At 64.0% G+C, this 17,530-nt stretch overlaps 1 protein-coding gene across 16 annotated transcripts in view; it reads left to right on the forward strand.

Annotated features, from left to right (window-relative positions):
- Positions 1-400: 400 nt before the first annotated feature.
- LOC138850478 (uncharacterized) overlaps positions 401-17,530 on the forward strand; it is a 45,991-nt gene continuing 28,861 nt past the window's right edge. For 3 of the 16 annotated variants that reach the window (XR_016236971.1, XR_016236972.1, XM_089336878.1), the window contains exons 1-2: positions 401-822; positions 2,270-2,401. Coding sequence is in view for 4 of the 16 variants with exons in the window: in XM_089336878.1 (XP_089193004.1) it covers positions 513-822; positions 2,270-2,401 (442 nt within the window). In the remaining 12 variants the exon portion in view is untranslated. The other 13 variants (XR_016236973.1, XR_016236974.1, XM_089336879.1 and 10 more) reach the window with 9 other exon arrangements.

A 17,530-nucleotide genomic window follows, 5' to 3' on the forward strand; every position in this document is an offset into this window, starting at 1 on the left:
GTCTTTCTGAGACCAGAGGAGTCTGGGGAGGATTTCTGTGGGGAGGGTGTCGACTTGGACTCCACGGAAGAAGGGAGCCATGGAGGCTTCTGAGCTGAAGAGGGCCACATGGGGGTGGGAACAGACTGCAGCCCGGGGGGCCGCGGTGGGACTGGGGAGAGGCGTGGGAGAAACAGCTCAGTGGAGGTGGCGCTGGACATGTCCCTCACAAAACCCCTGCAGGTTCAGCACCAGGGCTGCGGGCGCTGCGGTCTGAGCTGGGGAAGGTGGTCAGAGCGGTGTGGCGATGACACGCGGCAAGGGGGAGGCGGGCACCTGCCACTTGGCCCCTGCCCTGGATCCCGGTGGACAGAGGCCGCGGAGGGCGGAGGAGAAGGGAATCCAGCCCGTCCCGGCCACCGGGCGATGCTGACTGCCCCGCGCCTCGCCGGCGGGGTGGGCTGTGGAGGGTCTGGGGGCCTGCGCCGGCGCCCCGGGCGTCACCACGCCCCTCTGCTCTTCCCGCAGAGATCATGGAAGAGCACATCAAGGAGAACAGCTTCGGCCTGGAGGGGGCGGCGCCAGGCGCGGGCGAGGGGCTGCCGCGCCTGGTGTCCCGGGGCGGCCTCGCTGGGCACCATCACCCTGGGCGCCGCCGCCGCCCTGGGGCTGCCCGCTGGGCCGGCGGATGGCGCCCGCCCCGGGCCCCGGCCCGCGGCCGCACCTGGTCATCGCGGAGCAGCCCAAGCCCAAGCGCTTCCGCCACGAGTGCGAGGGCCGCTCTGCCGGCAGCATCCTGGGCGAGAGCAGCAGGAGGCCAGCAAGACGCTGCCCGCCATCGAGGTGAGCGCGCGCCGGGCGTCGGCGCCCCTGCCCCTGCCCCTGCCCTGGCAGCGCCGGGACTGAAGACAAAGGCCTCGGGGTGGTGGGAGAAGGGCGGCCGAAGCGAGGCCTTCGGAACCGAGCCCGCGGGTCACGGCACCCAAAGAGACCCGTTATCCTTGTCACATTATAGAGCCATCTCCTTTGAAAGGCAGAGTTAGAGACGGTGCGCCCCACCCGGCCGCCGGTTCCGTACACGCAGGATGCCCCTGCCGCGTGGTTCCGAGTCCCGCGCTTTCGCGAGCAGTGCTGTGCAGCACTTGGTTGAGCGGCCGCGCCTTCCCTGAGCAACTTCTAGAAGGGGAATCTCTGGGGAAAGGGAACTCGCCCCCTGGGAACACCCCGCGGTGGCCCCCTGCTCTTCCTGCATCCGGGTCTCCCTCGTGGCGGGCGCTTCCGGGTGCTGCTGCGCCTGCGCCGTGTGCCGTCCGCGCTAGAGGCCTGGGCTCTGCTGGCTTCTGTGGCCGCCACGCGTCCGCTTAGAGCCCACGCATGTCCCCTCTCCTGCCTCCCCACTGCCCTCGGGGAGACCCCTTCCCTCGCAGCCCCTCCTCCCTGGCCGCCTCCAGCACTGTCGCCCCTGCCTGGAGACCCTGCCCCTCACCCTCACCGGGGCCTCTCGCAGGGCCCCAGCCCCCTGCCCGCTCGCCCGCTGAGCAGCACCCTCCCCTTTTTGTTTCTGCAAGCTCCCTGCCCCAGTGCTGGGAGCTGGGAACTCAGTCCAGGCCCCGACCCGGAGCCCGCAGTAGCCTGGAAGCCGGCCCAGAGCCCGCGCCGGACTTGGCGCCCAGGGCTCTGCCATGGCCGCTGGCCCGCAGCTCTGCGCTCACGTTTATTTGGGGGCTCAGTGGGTCCACGCTGTGCTCCCAGCCCGGGAGCGTCGACACGGTGGGTAGCAGTGTGAGTTTGGGGTGAGGGCAGGGATCGGAGCCCTGGCTCTGTCGCCCGTTACTCCGATGGGCCCGTCTGTGGAGTAGGTGCACACCGCAGCGCCCACGGCGTCCGGCTCCCGCTCCTGTGCCTGCCCGGCGTCCGGCTCCCGCTCCTGTGCCTGCCCGGTTGGCATCCTCACTGCTGCTGGATTGCTGCAGGCACTGCGGCCTAAGGCAGGCGGCGCCGCAGAGGAGCTGGGGAACGGGCTTCCTCTCACGTGCGTTTGTGGCTGTGGACAGAGGGACCGGCGGCTCTGGTGCGCCGAGGGCCAATCACCTGGCCCTTCCAAGCTTGCGCGCCTCCCGTCTGTTTCTGCAGGTCAAGAGGGAATCCTTTGGAAGATGTATGTCCCAATTCTCTTGGCAGATTGTAATTGATGTCTAAATTTTCATGTGCTATTTTGTTTATTTGAAAGGCAGAGAGACAAAGAGAGGAGAATTTTCCACCCCCACCCCTTCCCTGTGTCTCTGCACAGTTGGGTCCCTGAAGAATCACCAGGAGGTAGACATGAACGTGGTGAAGATCTGCTTCCAGGCCTCATACCAGAACCAGCAGGGGCAGATGCGCCACATGGACCCCGTGCTCTCCGAGCCCATCTACAACAAGAGTGAGTGGCGGCCGCTGTCCCGGGGCCCATGCGCAGGGACGGACACACAGGCAGTGGCCAGTTCCTAGAAATACTTACTTAGTTCTTTAAGAAGCAGAATGAGGGAGAGGGAGGGAGAAAGAGAGAGAGATCTGTCTGCCGGTTCACTCTGCAAATGGCTGCAAGAGCCAGGGCTGGGCCAGGCGGGTCTCCAGTGTGGGTGACAGGGGCCCCATACAGGTCTCCTATGTGGGTGCGGGGAACCCATCTAGGTCTCCATCCAGGTCTCCCATGTGGGTAGAAGGGGCTCCATCCCGGTCTCCCGTCTGGGTGTAGGGCCTGTATCTGGGTCTCCCGTGTGGGTGCTGGGGCCCCATCCGGGTCTCCCTTATGAGTGCAGGGGCCCGGGCACTGGGGCATCATCCACTCCTTCCCAGGCCCTTGGCAAGGAGCAGGATCAGAAGTGGAGCAGCAGGGAATTGAACCTGTGAGGACTTCCCGAGCAGAGGCTCCGCCCTCTGCGACAAAACCCTACCCTAGCTTCTTCTGTGGAGACAGTAACGTGTTTCTCAGAACCCGCGGCAGGCTCGGCCTTGTCCCACTCGTGGGAACTTGTCTCATGGTGACTCCTAGCTACAGGGAGTCTGGGAAAGTGAGTCCAGGGAGGGGCCCGGGTGTGGACAAGGGCACCGGCTCCCCAGGGAGTGCCACAGGCAAACAAGAGCAGGGGTGCATTCAGGGATTTCAAAGTGCAGCTGAGAGAGCAGCAGCCCAGGTGGGCATAGGGGGCAGGGGGGCTCTCTTCAAGGTGAGCTTAGGGGGCAGGGGGCTCTGTCCCAGGTGGGCTTAGGGGGGCAGGGGACTGTGTCTCAGGTGGGCTTGGTGGGGCAGGGGATCTGTCCCAGGTGGGCTTAGTGGGGCAGGAGGCTGTGTCCTAAGTTGTGTTTGGGGGGCAGGGGACTCTATCACAGGTGTGATTCAGGGGGCAGGGGCTCTGTCCCAGGTGGCCTAGTGGGGCAGGGGGCTCTGTCCCAAGTGGGCTTCGGGGTGCAAGAGGCTCTGTACCAGGTGGGCTTAGTGTGGCAAGGGGCTCAATCCCAGGTGGGCTTAGTGGGGCAGGGGCTCTGTATTAAGCTGGCTTAGAGGGAGAGAAGTCTCTGTCCAGGTGGGCTTAGTGGGGCAGGAGGCTCTGTCCCAAGTGGGCTTCGGGGGGCAGGGGGCTCTGTCCCAGGTGGATTTCGGGAGGAAGAGGGCTCTGTCCCAGGTGGGCTTCAGCGGGCAGTGGGCTCTGTCCCAGGTGGACTTGGCGGGGCAGGCGGCTGTGTCCCAAGTAGGCTTGACGTGGCAAGGGGCTCTTTCCTAGGTGGGCTTCAGGTGTAAGGGAGCTCTGTCCCAGGTGGGCTTCGGGGGGCAGGGGGCTCTGTCCCAGATGGGCTTGGTGGGGCAGGAGGCTCTGTCCCAGGTGGGCTTAGCGGGGCAGGGACCTCTATCACAGGTGGGTTTAGTGAGGCAGGGGGCACTGTCCCAGGAGGGCTTAGTGTGGCAGGGGGCTCTGTCCCAGGTGGGCTTAGCGGGGCAGGGGGCTCTGTCCTAGGTGGGCTTAGAGTGGCAGGAGTTTTGTCCAAGTGGGCATAGGGGTGCAGGGCGCTCTGTCCCAGGTAGGCATCAGGGGGCATGGGTCTCTGTCCTAGGAGGGCTTCTGGGGGCAGAGGGTTCTGCCTCTGTGGGCTTTACGGGGCAGGGGGCTGTGTTCCAGGTGGTCTTGCCAGGTCAGGGGGCTCTCTCCCAGGTGGGCTTAGTGGGGCAGGAGTTCTGTCCCAAGTGGGCATAGGGGGCAGGGGGCTCTGTCCCAGGTGGGCTTAGCGATGCAGGGGGCTGTGTCCCAGGTGCGCTTAGTGGGGCAACGGGTTCTGTACCAGGTTGACTTCAGGTGGAAGGGGGCTCTTTTCCATGTGGGCTTCGGGGGACAGGGGGCTCTGTCCCAGTGGGCTTAGCCGGGAAGGGAGCTCTGTCCCAGGTGGGCTTATTGGGTCAGAGGGCTCTGTCCCAGGTGGGCTTAGCGGGGCAGGGGCCTCTGTCCCTGTTGGGCTTATTGGGGCAGGGGGCCGTGTCCGAGGTGGGCTTCAGGGGCAGGGTGCTCTGTCTCAGTGAACTTAGTGGGTCAGGGTGCTCTGTCCCATGTGGGTTTCAGGGAACAGGGAGCTATGTCCTAGGTGTGCTTCAGAGGCAAGGGGCTCAGTCCCAAGTGGCCTAGTGGGGCAGGGGGCTGTGTCCCAGGTGGGTTGATGGGGTAAGGGGCTGTGTCCCAGGTTGGTTTTGGGTGGCAGGGGGCTCATTCCCAGGTGGGCTTCAGGGGACAACGGGCTCTGTCCCAAGTGGGCTTAGCAGGGCAGGGCCCTCTGTCCCAGGTGGGCTTAGCAGGGCAGGGGTCTCTCTCTCAGCTGGGCTTGGCAGCACAGGGGGCTCTGTCCCAGGTTGGCTTAGGGGGGCAGTGGACTCTATCCCAATTGGGCTTGGCGAGTCAGGGGGCACTGGCCCAGGTGGGCTTAGGGGGACAGGGAGCTCTGTCCCATGTTGGCTTCCAGCGGCAGAGGGCTCTGACCCAGGTGGGCGTCAGGGGGCAGGGGGCTCTGTACAAGGTGGGTTTAGTGTGTCAGGGGGCTCTATCCCAGGTTTCAGGAGGCAGGGGCTCTGTCCTAGGTGGGCTTATTGGGGCAGGGGGCAGTTTCCCAGGTGGGATTGGCGGGGCAGGCCTCTGTCCCAGGTCGTCTTAGTGGGGTAGGGGGCTCTGTCCCAAGTTGTGTTTGGGGGGACAGGGGGCATTGTCCCAGATGGGCTTAGGGGGAAAGAGGGCTCTGTCCCAGGCGGGTTTCAGGGGGCAGGGGGCTCTGTCACAGGTGGTCTTAGCGGGACAGGGGGCTCTGTCCCAGGTGGACTTAGGGGGGCAGGGGACTCTGTCCCAGGTGTGCTTAGTGGGGCAGGGGGCTCTGTCCCAGGTGGGCTTAGCAGGGCAGGGGGCTCTGTCCCAGGTGGACTTATCATGGCAGGGGTCTCTGTCTCAGGTGGGCTTAGTGTAGCAGGGGCTCTGTCCCAGGTGGGCTCCGGGTGGCAGGGGGCTCTCTCCCAGGTGGGTCACGGTGGGAACGGGGCTCTGTCCAAGAAGGCCTTAGTGGGGCAGGAGGCTCTGTCTCAGGTGGTCTTACGGGGACAGGGGGCTCTGTCCCAGGTGGACTTAGGGGGGCAGGGGACTCTGTCCCAGGTGTGCTTAGTGGGGCAGGGGGCTCTGTCCCAGGTGGGCTTAGCAGAGCAGGGGGCTCTGTCCCAAGTGGACTTATCATGGCAGGGGTCTCTATCTCAGGTGGGCTTAGTGTAGCAGGGGGCTCTGTCCCAGGTGGACTTAGGGGGGCAGGGGACTCTGTCCCAGGTGTGCTTAGTGGGGCAGGGGGCTCTGTTCCATGTAGGCTTAGTGGGGCAGCAGTCTGTGTACCAGGTGGGCTTAGTGGGGCAGGGGGCTCTGTCCCAGGTGGTTTTAGTAGCACAGGAGTCTCTATATCAGGTGGGCTTGGTGGGTCAGAGGGCTCTGTCCCATGTGGGCTTAGTAGGGCAGGGGGCTCTGTCCTAGGTGGACTTATTGGGGCAGGTTCCTCTGTCCTAGGTAGGCTTAGTGGTGCAGGAGTCTCTGTCCAAGTTGTGTTTGGGGGGCAGGGGGCTCTTCCCCTTTGGGCTTCGGGGGGAAGGGGCCTCTGTCCCAGGTGGGCTAGCAGGGCATGATTCTCTGTTGCTGGAGGGCATCGGGGGACAGGGGGCTCTGTCCCAGGTGGGCTTAGTGGAGCAGGGGTCTCGGCCCCAGGTGGACTTCGGTGGGCAAGTGGCTCAGTCCCAGGTGGGCTTTGGAGCAAAGGGGGCTCTGTCCGTGGTGGGCTTCAGGGTGCGGGGGCTCTATCCCAGGATGGCTTCGGGGGCAGGGAGCTCTGTCCCTGGTGGACTTGGCGGAGCAGGGGGCTGAGTCCCAGGTGGGCTTAGGAAGGTAGATGGCTCTGTTCCAGTTGGGCTTCAGGGGGCAAAGGGCTCTGTCCCAGTTGGGCTTATGGGGACAGGGTGCTCTGTCCCAGGTAGGTTTAGCGGAGCAGGGGGCTCTGTCCCAGGTGGGCTTAGGGGGCAGGGGTCTCTGTCCTATGTGGGCTTAGTGGGGCAGGGGGCTCTGTGCCAAGTAGGCCTAGTGGGGCAGGGGGCTCTGTCCCAGGTGGGCTTAGAGGTGCAGAGGTCTCTGTCCTATGTGGGCTTAGTGGAGCAGGGGGCTCTGTCCCAGGTGGACTTAGTGGACAGGGGGCTCTGTCTGAGGTGGACATAGGGGGGCAGGGGGCTCTGTCCCAATGGGATTCGGGGGATAGGAGGGTTTGTACCAGTTGGGCTGGGCGGGACAGGAGGCTCTGTCCCAGGTGAGCTTGGCGGGGCAGGGGCCTCTGTCCCAGGTGGGCTTTGGAGGCAGGGGGTCTGTCCCAGGTGGGCTTTGGAGGGCAGGAGGCTCTGTCCTAAGTGGGGGAAGGGGGCAGGGGGCTCTGTCCCATGGGGCTTCTGGGGGCAGGGGGCTCTGTCTTAGGTGGACTTAGTGGGGCAGGGGCTCTGTCCCAAGTGGGCATAGGGGAGCAGGGGGCTGTGTCCTAGGTAGACTTAGTGATATAGGAACTCTGTCTCAAGTGGGCATAGAGGGACAGGGGGCTCTGTACTAGGTGGGCTTATTGGGGCAGGGAGCTCTGTGCCAGGAGGGCTTAGAGTTGCAGGAGTTCTGTCCCACGTAGTCATAGGGGGACTGGGGTCTCTGTACTAGGTGGGCTTAGTGGGGAAGGAACTCTGTTCCAAGTGGGCATAGGGGGGCTGGAGGCTCTGTACTAGGTGGGCTTCGGGGTACAAGGGGGTCTGTCCCAGGTAGGCTTGGGGGACTGGGGCCTTGTCCCAGGTGGGCTTAACGGGGCAGGGTACTTTGTCCAAGGTGGGCTAAGTGGGGCAGGGGGCTCTGTCCCAGGTGGACTTAGTGGGGCAGGGGGCTCTGTCCCAGGTGGGCTTAGTGGGGCAGAAGGCTCTGTCCTTAGTGGGGTTATGGTGGCAGGGGGCTCTGTTTCAGGTGGGATTCTGGGGCAGGGGACTCTGTCCAAGGTGGGCTTGGCAGGGCAGTAGGCTCTGTCCCAGGTGTGCATAGGGAGGCAGAGGGCTCTGTCCCGGGGGCTTAGTGGGGTAGGGGGCTCTGTCCCAGTTGGACATAGTGGGGCAAGGGGCTCTGTCCCAGTTAGGATTTGGGGGATAGGGGGTTTGTCCCAGGTGGGCTTAGGGGGGCAGGTGGCTCTGTCCTAGTTGGACATAGGGGGGCAGGGGGCTCTGTCCCAGGTGGGATTCAAGTGATAGGGAGATTTGTCCCAGTTAGGCTGGGCGAGGCATGAGACTGTCCCAGGTGGGCTTGACGGGGCAGAGGGCTCTGTTCCAGGTAGGCTTAGCGGGGCAGGGGCCTCTGTCCCAGGTGGGCTTAAGGGAGCAGGGGCCTCTGTCCCAGGTGGGCTTAAGGGGGCAGAGGGCTCTGTTCCAGATGGGCTTGGCGGGTCAGGGGACTGTGTCCCAGGTTGGCTTGCTGGGGCAGGGAGATCTCTCCCAGGTGGTCTAGAGGGGCATGAGCTCTGTTCCAAGTGGGTATAGGAGGGCAGGGGGCTCTGTCCCTGGTGGGCTTTGGGGGGCAGGGGACTCTGTCCCAGGTGGGCTTAGTGTGCAGAGGCCTCTTTCCCAGGCGGGCTTTAGGGGGCAGGGGGCTCTGTCCCAGGTAGGCTTAGCAGGGCAGGGGCCTCTGTCCCAGGTGGGCCAAAGGGGACAGAGGGCTTTGTTGCAGGTGGGCTTGGCGGGTCAGGGGGCTGTGTTCCAGGTTGGCTTGCTGGGGCACGAACTCTGTCCCAAATGGGCGTAGGAGGGCAGGGGACTCTGTCCCAGGTGGGTTTAGTGTGGCAGGGGGCTCTGTCCCAGGTGGGCTTAGTGTGGCAGAGGGCTCTGTCCCAGGTGGGCTTAGCGGGGCAGGTGCTCTTTCCTAGTCAGCTTAGCAGGAAAGGGACCTCTCTCCCTGGTGGGCTTAGGGGGACAGAGAGCTCTTTCCCAGGTAGGCTTAGCAGTGCCAGGAGTCTCTGTCCCAGTGGGCGTAGCGAGGAAGGGAGCTTTATTCCAGGTGTTCTTAGGGGGACAGAGGGCTCTGTCCCAGGTGCGCTTCATGCGACAAGGGTCTCTGTCCCAGGTGGGCTTAGTGTGGCAGGGGTCTCTATCTCAGGTGGGCTTGGCGAAGCAGGGGCTCTGTCCCAGGTGGGCTTTGGGCATCAGCAGACTCTGTTCAGGTGGGCTTAGCGGGGCAGGGGGATCTGTCCCAGGTGGACTTACTAGGGCATTTGGCTCTGTCTAAAGTTGGCTTCGGGTTGTATGGGCTCTGTCCCAGGTGGGTTTCAGGGGCAGGGGCTCTGTATGATGTGGGCTTATTGTGGAAGGAGTTCTTTCCCTGGTAAGCACTGGGGGTAAGGGGGCTCTGTCCTAAGTGAGCTTAGCGGGGCAGGGTGCTCTGTTCAGGTGGGCTTAGAGGTGCAAGGTGCTCATTCCTGTGTGGGCTTAGTGGAACAGGGGGCTCTGTCCTATGTGGGCTTCAGGGGGCAAGGGGGTCTGTCCCAGGTGAGCTTCTAGGGGCAGAGGGCTCTGTCCCAGGTTTGCTTAACGGGGCAGGGAGCTCTGTCCAAGGTGGGTTTGGCAGGACAAGAGGATCTTTCCCAGCTGGGTATAAGGAGGCAGGGGGCTCTGTCCCAGGTGTGCTTAACGGAGCAGAGGGCTCTGTCCCAGGTGAGCTTGGCGGGGAAGGAGGCTCCATCCCAGGTGGGCTTTGGGGGGCAAGGGGCTGTGTCATAGGTGGGCTTAGTGGGGCAGAAGGCTCTGTCTCAGGTGGACTTAGAGGGGCAGGGGTTCTGTCCCAGTTGGGCTTAGCGGGGCAGGGGTCTCTATCTCAGGTGGGCTTGGCGAGGCAGGGGTTTGTCCCAGGTGGGCTTCAGGTGGCAGTGGGCTCTGTCCCGGGTGGGCTAAGGTGGGAAGGGGCTCTGCCCCAGGTGGGCTTAGTGGAGCAGGGGTATCTGTCCCAGGTTGGCTTCGGGGAACAGCGGGCTCTGTACCCGATGGGCTTCGGGGGTCAGGGGGCTCTATGTGAGGTGTGCTTTAGGGGGGCAGTGTGCTTTGTCCTAGGTGGGCTTAGTAGGCTAGGGGGCGCTGTCCTAGGTTGGCTTATTGGGGCATGGGGATCTGTCCCAAGTCAGCTTAGTGGGGCAGGGGCATTGTCCCAGGTGGACTTTGGGGGGCAGAGGGCTCTATCCAAGGTGGGCTTGTCGGGGCAGGAGGCTCTGTCCCAGCTGGGCATAGAGAGGGAGGGGGCTCTGTCCCAGGTGTGCTTAATGGAGCAGGTTGTTCTGTCCTAGGTGAGCTTGGCAGGGCAGGGCAGGGGGCTGTGTCATAGGTGGGCTTAGCGGGGCAGGGGGCTCTATCCAAGGTGGACTTAGATGGGCAGGGGATCTGTCCCAGTTGGGATTAGCAGGGCAGGGGGCTGTATCTCAGGTGGGCTTGGAGAGGCAGGGGGCTCTGTCCCAGGTGGGCTTTGGGGATCAGGGTCTCTGTCCCAGGTGGGCTTAGTGGGGCAGGGGGCTCTGTCCCAGGTGGGCTTAGTGGGGCAGAGAGCTCTGTCCCAGGTGGGCTTGGTGAGGCAGGGGGCTTGTCCCAGGTGGGCTCGGGTGGCAGCAGGCTCTGTACCAGGTAGGCTTCATGGGGCAAGTGGCTCTGTCCCAGGTGGGCTTGGCAGGGCATGGGTCTCTGTACCAGGAGGGCTTCTGGGGGTTGGAGACTATGTCGGAAGCGGGCTAAGCGTGGCGGTGGCTCTGTCCCAGGTGGGCATGGGGGGGGGGGGCAGGGTCTCTGTCCCAGGTGTGCTTATTGGGGCAGGGGGCTCTGTCCCAGGTGGGCTTAGCGGGGCAGGTTCCTCTGTCCCAGGTGGGCTTAGTGTGGCAGGGGGCTTTGTCCCAGGTGGGCTTCAGGGGGCAGGGGGCTCTGTCCCAGGTGAGCTTGGTGGGGCAGGGGGCTCTGTCCCAGGTGGGTTTCGGGGAGCAGCGGGCATTGTACCCGATGAACTTCGGGTGGCTGGGGGCTCTATCTGAGGTGCGCTTTAGGGAGGCAGGGTTCTCTGTCTCAGGTCGGCTTAGTGGGCCTGGGGGCTCTGCCACAGGTGGGCTTATCAGGGCATGAGGCTCTGTCCCAGGTCGGCTTAGTGGGGAGGGGTCTCTGTCTCATGTGGGCTTTGAGGGGCAGGGGGCTCTGTTCTAGGTGGGCTTCAGGAGGCAAGGGGCTCGTCCCAGCTGTGCTTCTGGGGGCAGGGGGCTCTGTCCCAATTAGGCTTAGTGAGGCAGGGGGCTCTGTCCCAGGTGGGCTTCAAGGGTCAGGGGGCTCTGTCCCAAGTGGGTTTCAGGGGGCTGGTGGATTTGTCCCAGGTGGGCTTGGCTGGGCAGTGGCCTCTGACCCAGGTGGGCTTAGGACAGAGGGCTCTGTCCCACATGAACATCAGGGGTAGGGGGCTCTGTACTAGGTATGCTTCGGGGGCAAGGGGCTCTGTCCCAGGTGGGCTTCGGTGGGCAGTGGGCTCTGTCCCAGGTAGGCTTAGTTGGGCAGGAGACTGTCCCAATTGGGCTTCACGGGGCAGGGGGTTCTGTCCCAGGTGGGCTTAAGGGAGCATGAGGCTCTGTTCCAGGTGACTTGGCCGGGCAGGGAGCTGTATCCCAGGTGGTCTTGACAGGGCAGGGGGCTCTGTCCTAGGTGGGCTTAGTGGGCCTGCAGGCTCTGTCCCAGGTGGGCTTCGTGGGGGCAGGGGGCTCTGTCCTAGTGGGCTTGGTTGGGCTGGGGGCTTTGTCCCATATAGGCTTCGGGGTGCAGGGGGCTCTGTCCCAGGTAGGCTTAGTGGGGCAGGAGATTCTGACCCAAATGGGCTTAGCAGGGCAGGGGGTTCTGTCCCAGGTGGGTTTGGTGGGGCAGGGCGTTCTGTCCTAGGTGGGCTTCAAGAGGCAGGGGTCTCTGTCCCAGGTGTGCTCAGTGGAGCAGGAGGCTTTGTCCCAGGTGGGTATAGGCAGGCAGGGGGCTCTGTCCCAGGTGGGTATAGGCAGGCAGGGGGCTCTGTCCGAGGTGGGTTTCAGGGATCAGGGGCTCTGTACCTGGTGCGATTCGGAGGACAGTGGGCCATGCCCTAGGTGGGCTTAGGTGTCAAGGGGCTCTGTCCCAGGTAGGCTTAGTGGGACAGGGATCTCTGTCCCTGGTGGGCTTCAGTGTACTGGGGGATCTGTCCCAGGTGGGCTGGCGGGGCACAAAGCTTTGTCCCAGGTGGTCTTAGTGGGACAGAGGGCTCTATCCCAGGTGGCCATCAGGGGCAGGGTGCTCTGTACTAGGTGGCCTTCGGGGGCAAGGGGCTCTGTCCCAGGTAGGCTTCGGGGGGGCAGTAGGCTCTGTCCCAGGTGGGCTTGACGGGGCAGAGGGCTCTGTCCCAGGTGTGCTTAGTGGGCCAGGAGGCTCTGTCTCATGTGGGCTTCGGGGCTGAGGGCTCTTTCATAGGTGGGCTTCAGGGGGGAGGGGGCTCTGTTCTCGGGGCTTGGTGGGGCAGGAGGCTCTGTCCCATGTAGGCTTTGGGGTGCAGGGGGCTCTGTCCCAGGTGGCCTTAGTGGGGGCATGAGTCTCTGTCCCAAGTGGGCTTAGCGGGGCAGGGGGTTCTGTCCCAGGTGGTCTTGGCAGGGCAGGGGGCTCTGTCCCAGGTGGGCTTAGTGGAGCAGGGGTCTCTGTCCCTCGTGGTCTTAAGGGTGCAGGGGGTTCTGCCCCAAGTGGGCTTCGGGGTGCAGGGGGCTCTGTCCCAGGTGGGCTTAGTGGACCAGGGAGCTCTGTCCCAGGTAGGCATAGGGGGGCAGGGGCTCTGTCCCAGGTGGGCTTCGGGGAGCAAGGGGTTCTGTACTTGGTAGGCTTTGGGGGGAGGCTCTGTCCCAGGGGCGATTAGAAGGGCAAGGGACTCTGTCCCAGGTGGGCTTCAAGGTGCAGAGGGTTCGCCCCAGGTGGGCTTCAGGGGCAGTGGGCTCTGTCCCAAGTTTGCTTCGGGGGGCAAGGGGCTCTGTCCCAGGTGGGCTTTGGGGTACAGGGGGCTCTGTCCCAGGTGGACTTCGGGTTGCAGTGGGCTCTTTCCCAGGTGGGCTTAGGGGGGCAGGGGCCTGTGTACCAGGTGGGCATCAGGGGCAGGGGGCTCTGTACTAGGTGTGCTTCAGGAAGCAAGGGGCTGTGTCCCAGCTGGGCTTCGGGGGTCAGGGGGCTCTGTCCCAGGTGGGCATCAGGGGAAGGGGGCTCTGTCCCACATAGGCTTCGAGGGGCCGGGGCCTCTGTCTAAGGTGGGCTTCAAGGGTCAGGGGGCTCTGCCCCAGGTGGGCTTATTGGGGCAGTGAGCTCTGCCCCAGGTGGGCTTAATGGGACAGAGGGCTCTGTCCCAGGTGGGCATCAGTGGCAGGGGGCTCTGTACTAGGTGTGCTTCAGGGGGCAAGGGGCTCTGTCCCAGCTGGACTTCGGGGGTCAGGGGGCTCTGTCCCAGGTTGGCTTCGGGGGAAGGGGGCCTTGTCCCAGGTGGGCTCAGTGGAGCAGGGGTTCTGTCCCAGGTGGGTATAGGCGGGCAGGGGGCTCTGTCCCAGGTAGGCATCGGGGGCAGGGGGCTCTGTTCTAGGTGTGTTTCATGGGGGAAGGGGCTCTGTCCCAGCTGGGCTTCTGGATGCAGGGGGCTCTGCCCATTGGGCTTTGGGGGGCAGGGGGCTCTGTAACTGGTGAGATTCGGTGGGCAGGGGGCTCTGTCTCAGGTGGCCTTAGTGTGGCAGGGAGGTCTGTTCTAGGTGGGCTTAGTGGGGTAGGGGACTTTGTCCCATGTGGGCTTTGGGGAACAGAGGACTGTGTCCCAGGTGGGCTTCGGGGTGCAGGGTTTTTTGTCCCATTGGGTTTATGTTGGGCATGGGGCTCTGTCCCAGATGGGCTTAATGGGGCAGTGGGCTCTGTCCCAGGTGGTCTTCGGGATGCAGGGTTTTCTGTCCCATTGGGCTTAGTGGGGCATGGGGATTTGTCCCAGATGGGCTTGATGGGGCAGTGGGCTCTGTCCCAGGTGGGCTTTGGGGAGCAAGGGGCTCTGTCCCAGGTGGGCTTCGGAGGGCTGTGGGCTCTGTCCCAGGTGTGCTTTGGGGAGTAAGGGGCTCTGTCCCAGGTGGTCTCAGCGGGGCAGGGGGCTCTACTAGGTGGGCTTCGGGGGCCAGGGGGCTGTGTCCCAGGTGTGCTTAGGGTGTCAGGGGGCTCTGTCCCAGGTGGGCTCAACAGGGCAGGGGGCTCTGACCCAGGTGGGCTTAGTGGGGCAGGGGGCTCTGTCCCAGGTGGGCTTTGGGGGGCAGGAGGCTCTGTATCAGGTCGGCTTCGGGGGGCAGGGTGCTCTGTCCCAGGTGGCCTCAGGAGTGCACGGGGCTCTTTCCCAGGTGGGTATAGGCAAGCACGGGGCTCTGTCCCATGTGGGTTTCAGGGAGTAGTGGTTCTCTACCCCGTGTGATTAGTCGGGCTTGGGGCTTTGTCCCAGTAGGGCTTAGGGGGGAAGGGGGCTCTTTCCCATGTGGGCTTCGGGGTGCAGGGGGCTCTGTCCCAGGTGGGCATAGTGGGGCATTGGGTTCTGTCCCACGTAGGCTTCGAGGGGCAGGGGCCTATGTCTAAGGTGGGCTTCAGGGGTCTGGGGGCTCTGTCCCAGGTGGGCTTAGGGTGGCAGGAGACTCTGTCCAAAGCAGACTTAGCGAGGCAGTGGGCTGTGTCCCAGGTGGGCTTGGCGGGGCAGGGGGCTCTGTCCCAGGTTGGCTTTGGGGGGCAGAGGGCTGTGTCCCAGGTGGGCTTTGGGGGCAGCGTGCTCTGTCCCAGTGGACTTAGTGGGGCATGGGGCTCTGTCCCAGATGGGCTTGATGGGGCAGGGGGCTCTGTCCCAGGTGGGCTTTGGGGAGCGAGGGGCTCTGTCCCAGGTGAGCTTTGGAGGGCAGAGGGCTCTGTCCCAGATGTGTTTTGGGAATCAGGGGGCTCTGTCCCAGGTGGTCTTAACGGGGCAGGGGGCAATGTCCCAGGTGTGTTTCGGGTATCAGGGGGCTCTGACCCAGGTGGGCCTAGTGGGGCAGGGTGCTCTTCCCAGATTGCCTCAGGGGCACAGGGGGCTCTTTCCCAGGTGGGTATAGTCAGGCACAGGGCTCTGTCCCAGGTGGGTTTTGGGGAGCAGTGGCTCTGTACCCCGTGTGATTAGTCGGGCTTGGGGCTTTTCCCCAGGTGGCTTAGTGGGGGAAGTGGGCTTCTGGGACTCTGTCCCAGGTGGGCTTCGGGGCGTAGGGGACTCTGTACCCGGAGGGTTCGGGTGGCAGGCGGCTCTTTCCCATGTGGGCTTAGCAGGGTAGGGAGCATGGCCTAGGTTGGCTTAGGGGGGTAGAGGGCTCTGTCCCAGGTGGGCTTGTTGGGGCAGGGGGTTCTGTCCAAGGTGGGCTTCGAGGGGCATGTGTCTCTGTCCCAGGTTGGCTTGGCAGGGCAGGAAGCTCTGTCCCAGGTGGGCTTCGGGGAGCAGGGGGATCTTTTCCAGGTGGGCTTAGCAGAGCAGGGAGCTCTGTCCTAGGTGGGCTTACGGGGACCAAGTGCTCTTTCCCAGGTGGTTTTTGGGGTGCAGGGGATCTTTCCGTGGTGGGCTTCAGGGGGCAAGTGGCTCTGTCCTAGTTGGGCTAAGGGGGGGGGGGCAGTGGGCTTTGTCCATGGTGGGCTTAGTGGGGTAAGTGTTTCTATCCCAAGTTGGCTTCAGGCGGCAGGGGACTATGTCCCAGGTTGATTCAGGTGGCAGGGTGTTTTGTCCCAGGTGGGCTTCATGAGGCAAGGGGCTCAGTCCCAGGTAGGCTTATGGTGACAGGGGACTCTCCCTGGTGGGCTGGGCTGGGCAGGGGGCTGTGTCCTAGGTGGGCTTAGTGGGACAGGAGGCTCTTTCCCATGTGGGCATAGGGGGGCAGGGGGCTCTATCCCAGGTGGGCTTCGGGGGCCAAGGGGCTCTGTCTTAGGTAGGCTTAGTGGGGCATGGAGCTGTGTTCCCAGTGGGCTTCGGGGGTCAAGTGGCTCAGTCAGAGCAGGCTGCTCTGTCCCAGGTGGGTTTTGGTGGGAAGGCTGCTCTGTCCCAAGTGGGCTTCGGGGGAAAGGGGCTCTTTCCCAGGTGGGTTTAGCAGGGCAGGGGGCTCAGTCTCAGGTGGGCTTCGGGAGGCAGGGCTCTCTGTCCCAGGTGGGCTTAGCAGGGCAGGGGGCTCTGTCTTACGTGTGCTTAGTGGAGCAGGGGGTTCTGTCCCAGGTGGGCTTCGGGGGACAGAGGGCTCTGTCCTAGTTGAGCTTCGGGTGGCAGGTGGCTCAGTCTCAGGTGGGCTTAGCAGGGCAAGGGGCTCTATGCCAGGTGGGCTTGGCAGTGTCCCGGGCTTTTCCCAGGTAGGCTTCAGGGGCAGGGGCTCTGCCCAGGTGTGCATAGTACGGCAGGAGGCTCTGTCCCAAGTGGGGTTAGAGGGGCAGGGGCTCTGTCCCAGGTGGGTTTTGGGGGGCTGGCATCTCTTCTCAGGTTGACTTGGCAGGGCAGCGGGCTCTGTCCCATGTGGGCTTCGGGGCACAGGGTGCTCAGTCCCAGGTGGGCTTCAGGGCACAGATGTCTCTGTCCCAAATGGGTTTAGCAGGTCAGTGGCCTTTGTCCCTGTTGGGCTTCGGAGGACAGGGGGCTAAGATACAGGTGGGCTCAGTATGGCAGGGGCTCTGTCCCAGGTTGGCTTAGAGGTGCAGGGGGCTCTGTCTTAAGTGGGCTTAGTGGAGCAGGTGGCTCTGTCCCAGGAGAGTTTGGCAGGGCTGGGGGCTTTTTCCTAGGTGGGCTTCGGGGGGGCAGGGGGCTCTGTGCCAGGTGCGCTTTGGTGGGCAGGTTGCTCTGTCCCAGGTGGGCTTCTGGGGACAGGGGGTTCTGTCCCAGGTGGGCTTAGTGGGGCAGGGGGTTCTGTCCCAGGTGGGCTTCGGGGGCAGGGGTTCTATACCAAGTAGGCTAGGGGGACAGGGGGCTCTGTCCTTTGTGTTTAGGGGGCAGTGGCCTCTGTCCCAGGTGGGCTTCAGGGAGCAGGGTGCTCTGTACCCCGTGGGATTCGGGAGGTAGGGTGTTCTGACCCAGGTGGTCTTAGGGGGGCGGGAGGCTCTGTCCCAGGTTGGCTTAGGGGGGCAGTGGCCTCTGTCCCAGTTGGGCTTAGTGTGGCAGGGAGCTCTATCCCAGGTGGGATTTAGTGGGTAGGGGGCTCTGTACTAGTTGGGCTTCAGGGGGCATGGGGCTCTGTCGCAGCTGGGCTTCGTGGGGCAGGTTGCTCTCTCTGTCCCAGGTGACTTGGCAGACAGTGGCTCTGTCCCAGTTCAGCTTCAGGGGGCAGGGGTCTCTGTCCCAGGTGGGCTTAGTGTGCCAGGGGCCTCTGTCCCATTGGGCATATTGGGACTAGAGGCTCTGTCTGAAGTGGGCTTAGTGTGGCAGGGGTCTCTGTCCCAGGTAGGCTTCGGGGGCAGGGGGCTGTGTCCCAGGTGGGCTTAGTGGGGCATGAGGCTCTGTCCCAACTGGGGTTGGAGGGCAGGAGGCTCTCTCCCAGGTGTGCTTTGGGGGGCAAGTTTCTCTGCCTCAGGTGGGCTTCAGGGGCAGGGTGCTCTGTCCCAGTTGGGCTTAGGGGGGCAGGGGCTCTGTCCCAGGTGGGCTTGGAGGAGCAGGTGACTCTGTCCCAGGTGGGCTTCGGGGGCAGGGGGCTTTTTCCCAGGTGGGCTTAGTTTAGCAGGGGGCTCTGTCCCAGGTGTGCTTCGGGGAGCAGATGGCTCTGTGCCCGGTGGGCTTAATGGGGCACAACGCTCTGTCCCAGGGCGATTAGTGGGCTGGGGACTCAGTCCCAGGTGTGCTTCGGGGTGTAGGGGGCTCTGTCCCAGGTCAGCTTAGTGGGGCAAGGGGTTCTGTCCCAGGTGGGTTCCAGTTGCAGGGGTCTCTGTACTAGTTGGGCTTCAGGGGGC

Source organism: Oryctolagus cuniculus, chromosome 7 (assembly GCF_051225735.1).
Source record: "Oryctolagus cuniculus isolate XC-2025 breed Fujian yellow rabbit chromosome 7, ASM5122573v1, whole genome shotgun sequence".
In the NCBI taxonomy this organism is placed as follows: domain Eukaryota; kingdom Metazoa; phylum Chordata; class Mammalia; order Lagomorpha; family Leporidae; genus Oryctolagus; species Oryctolagus cuniculus.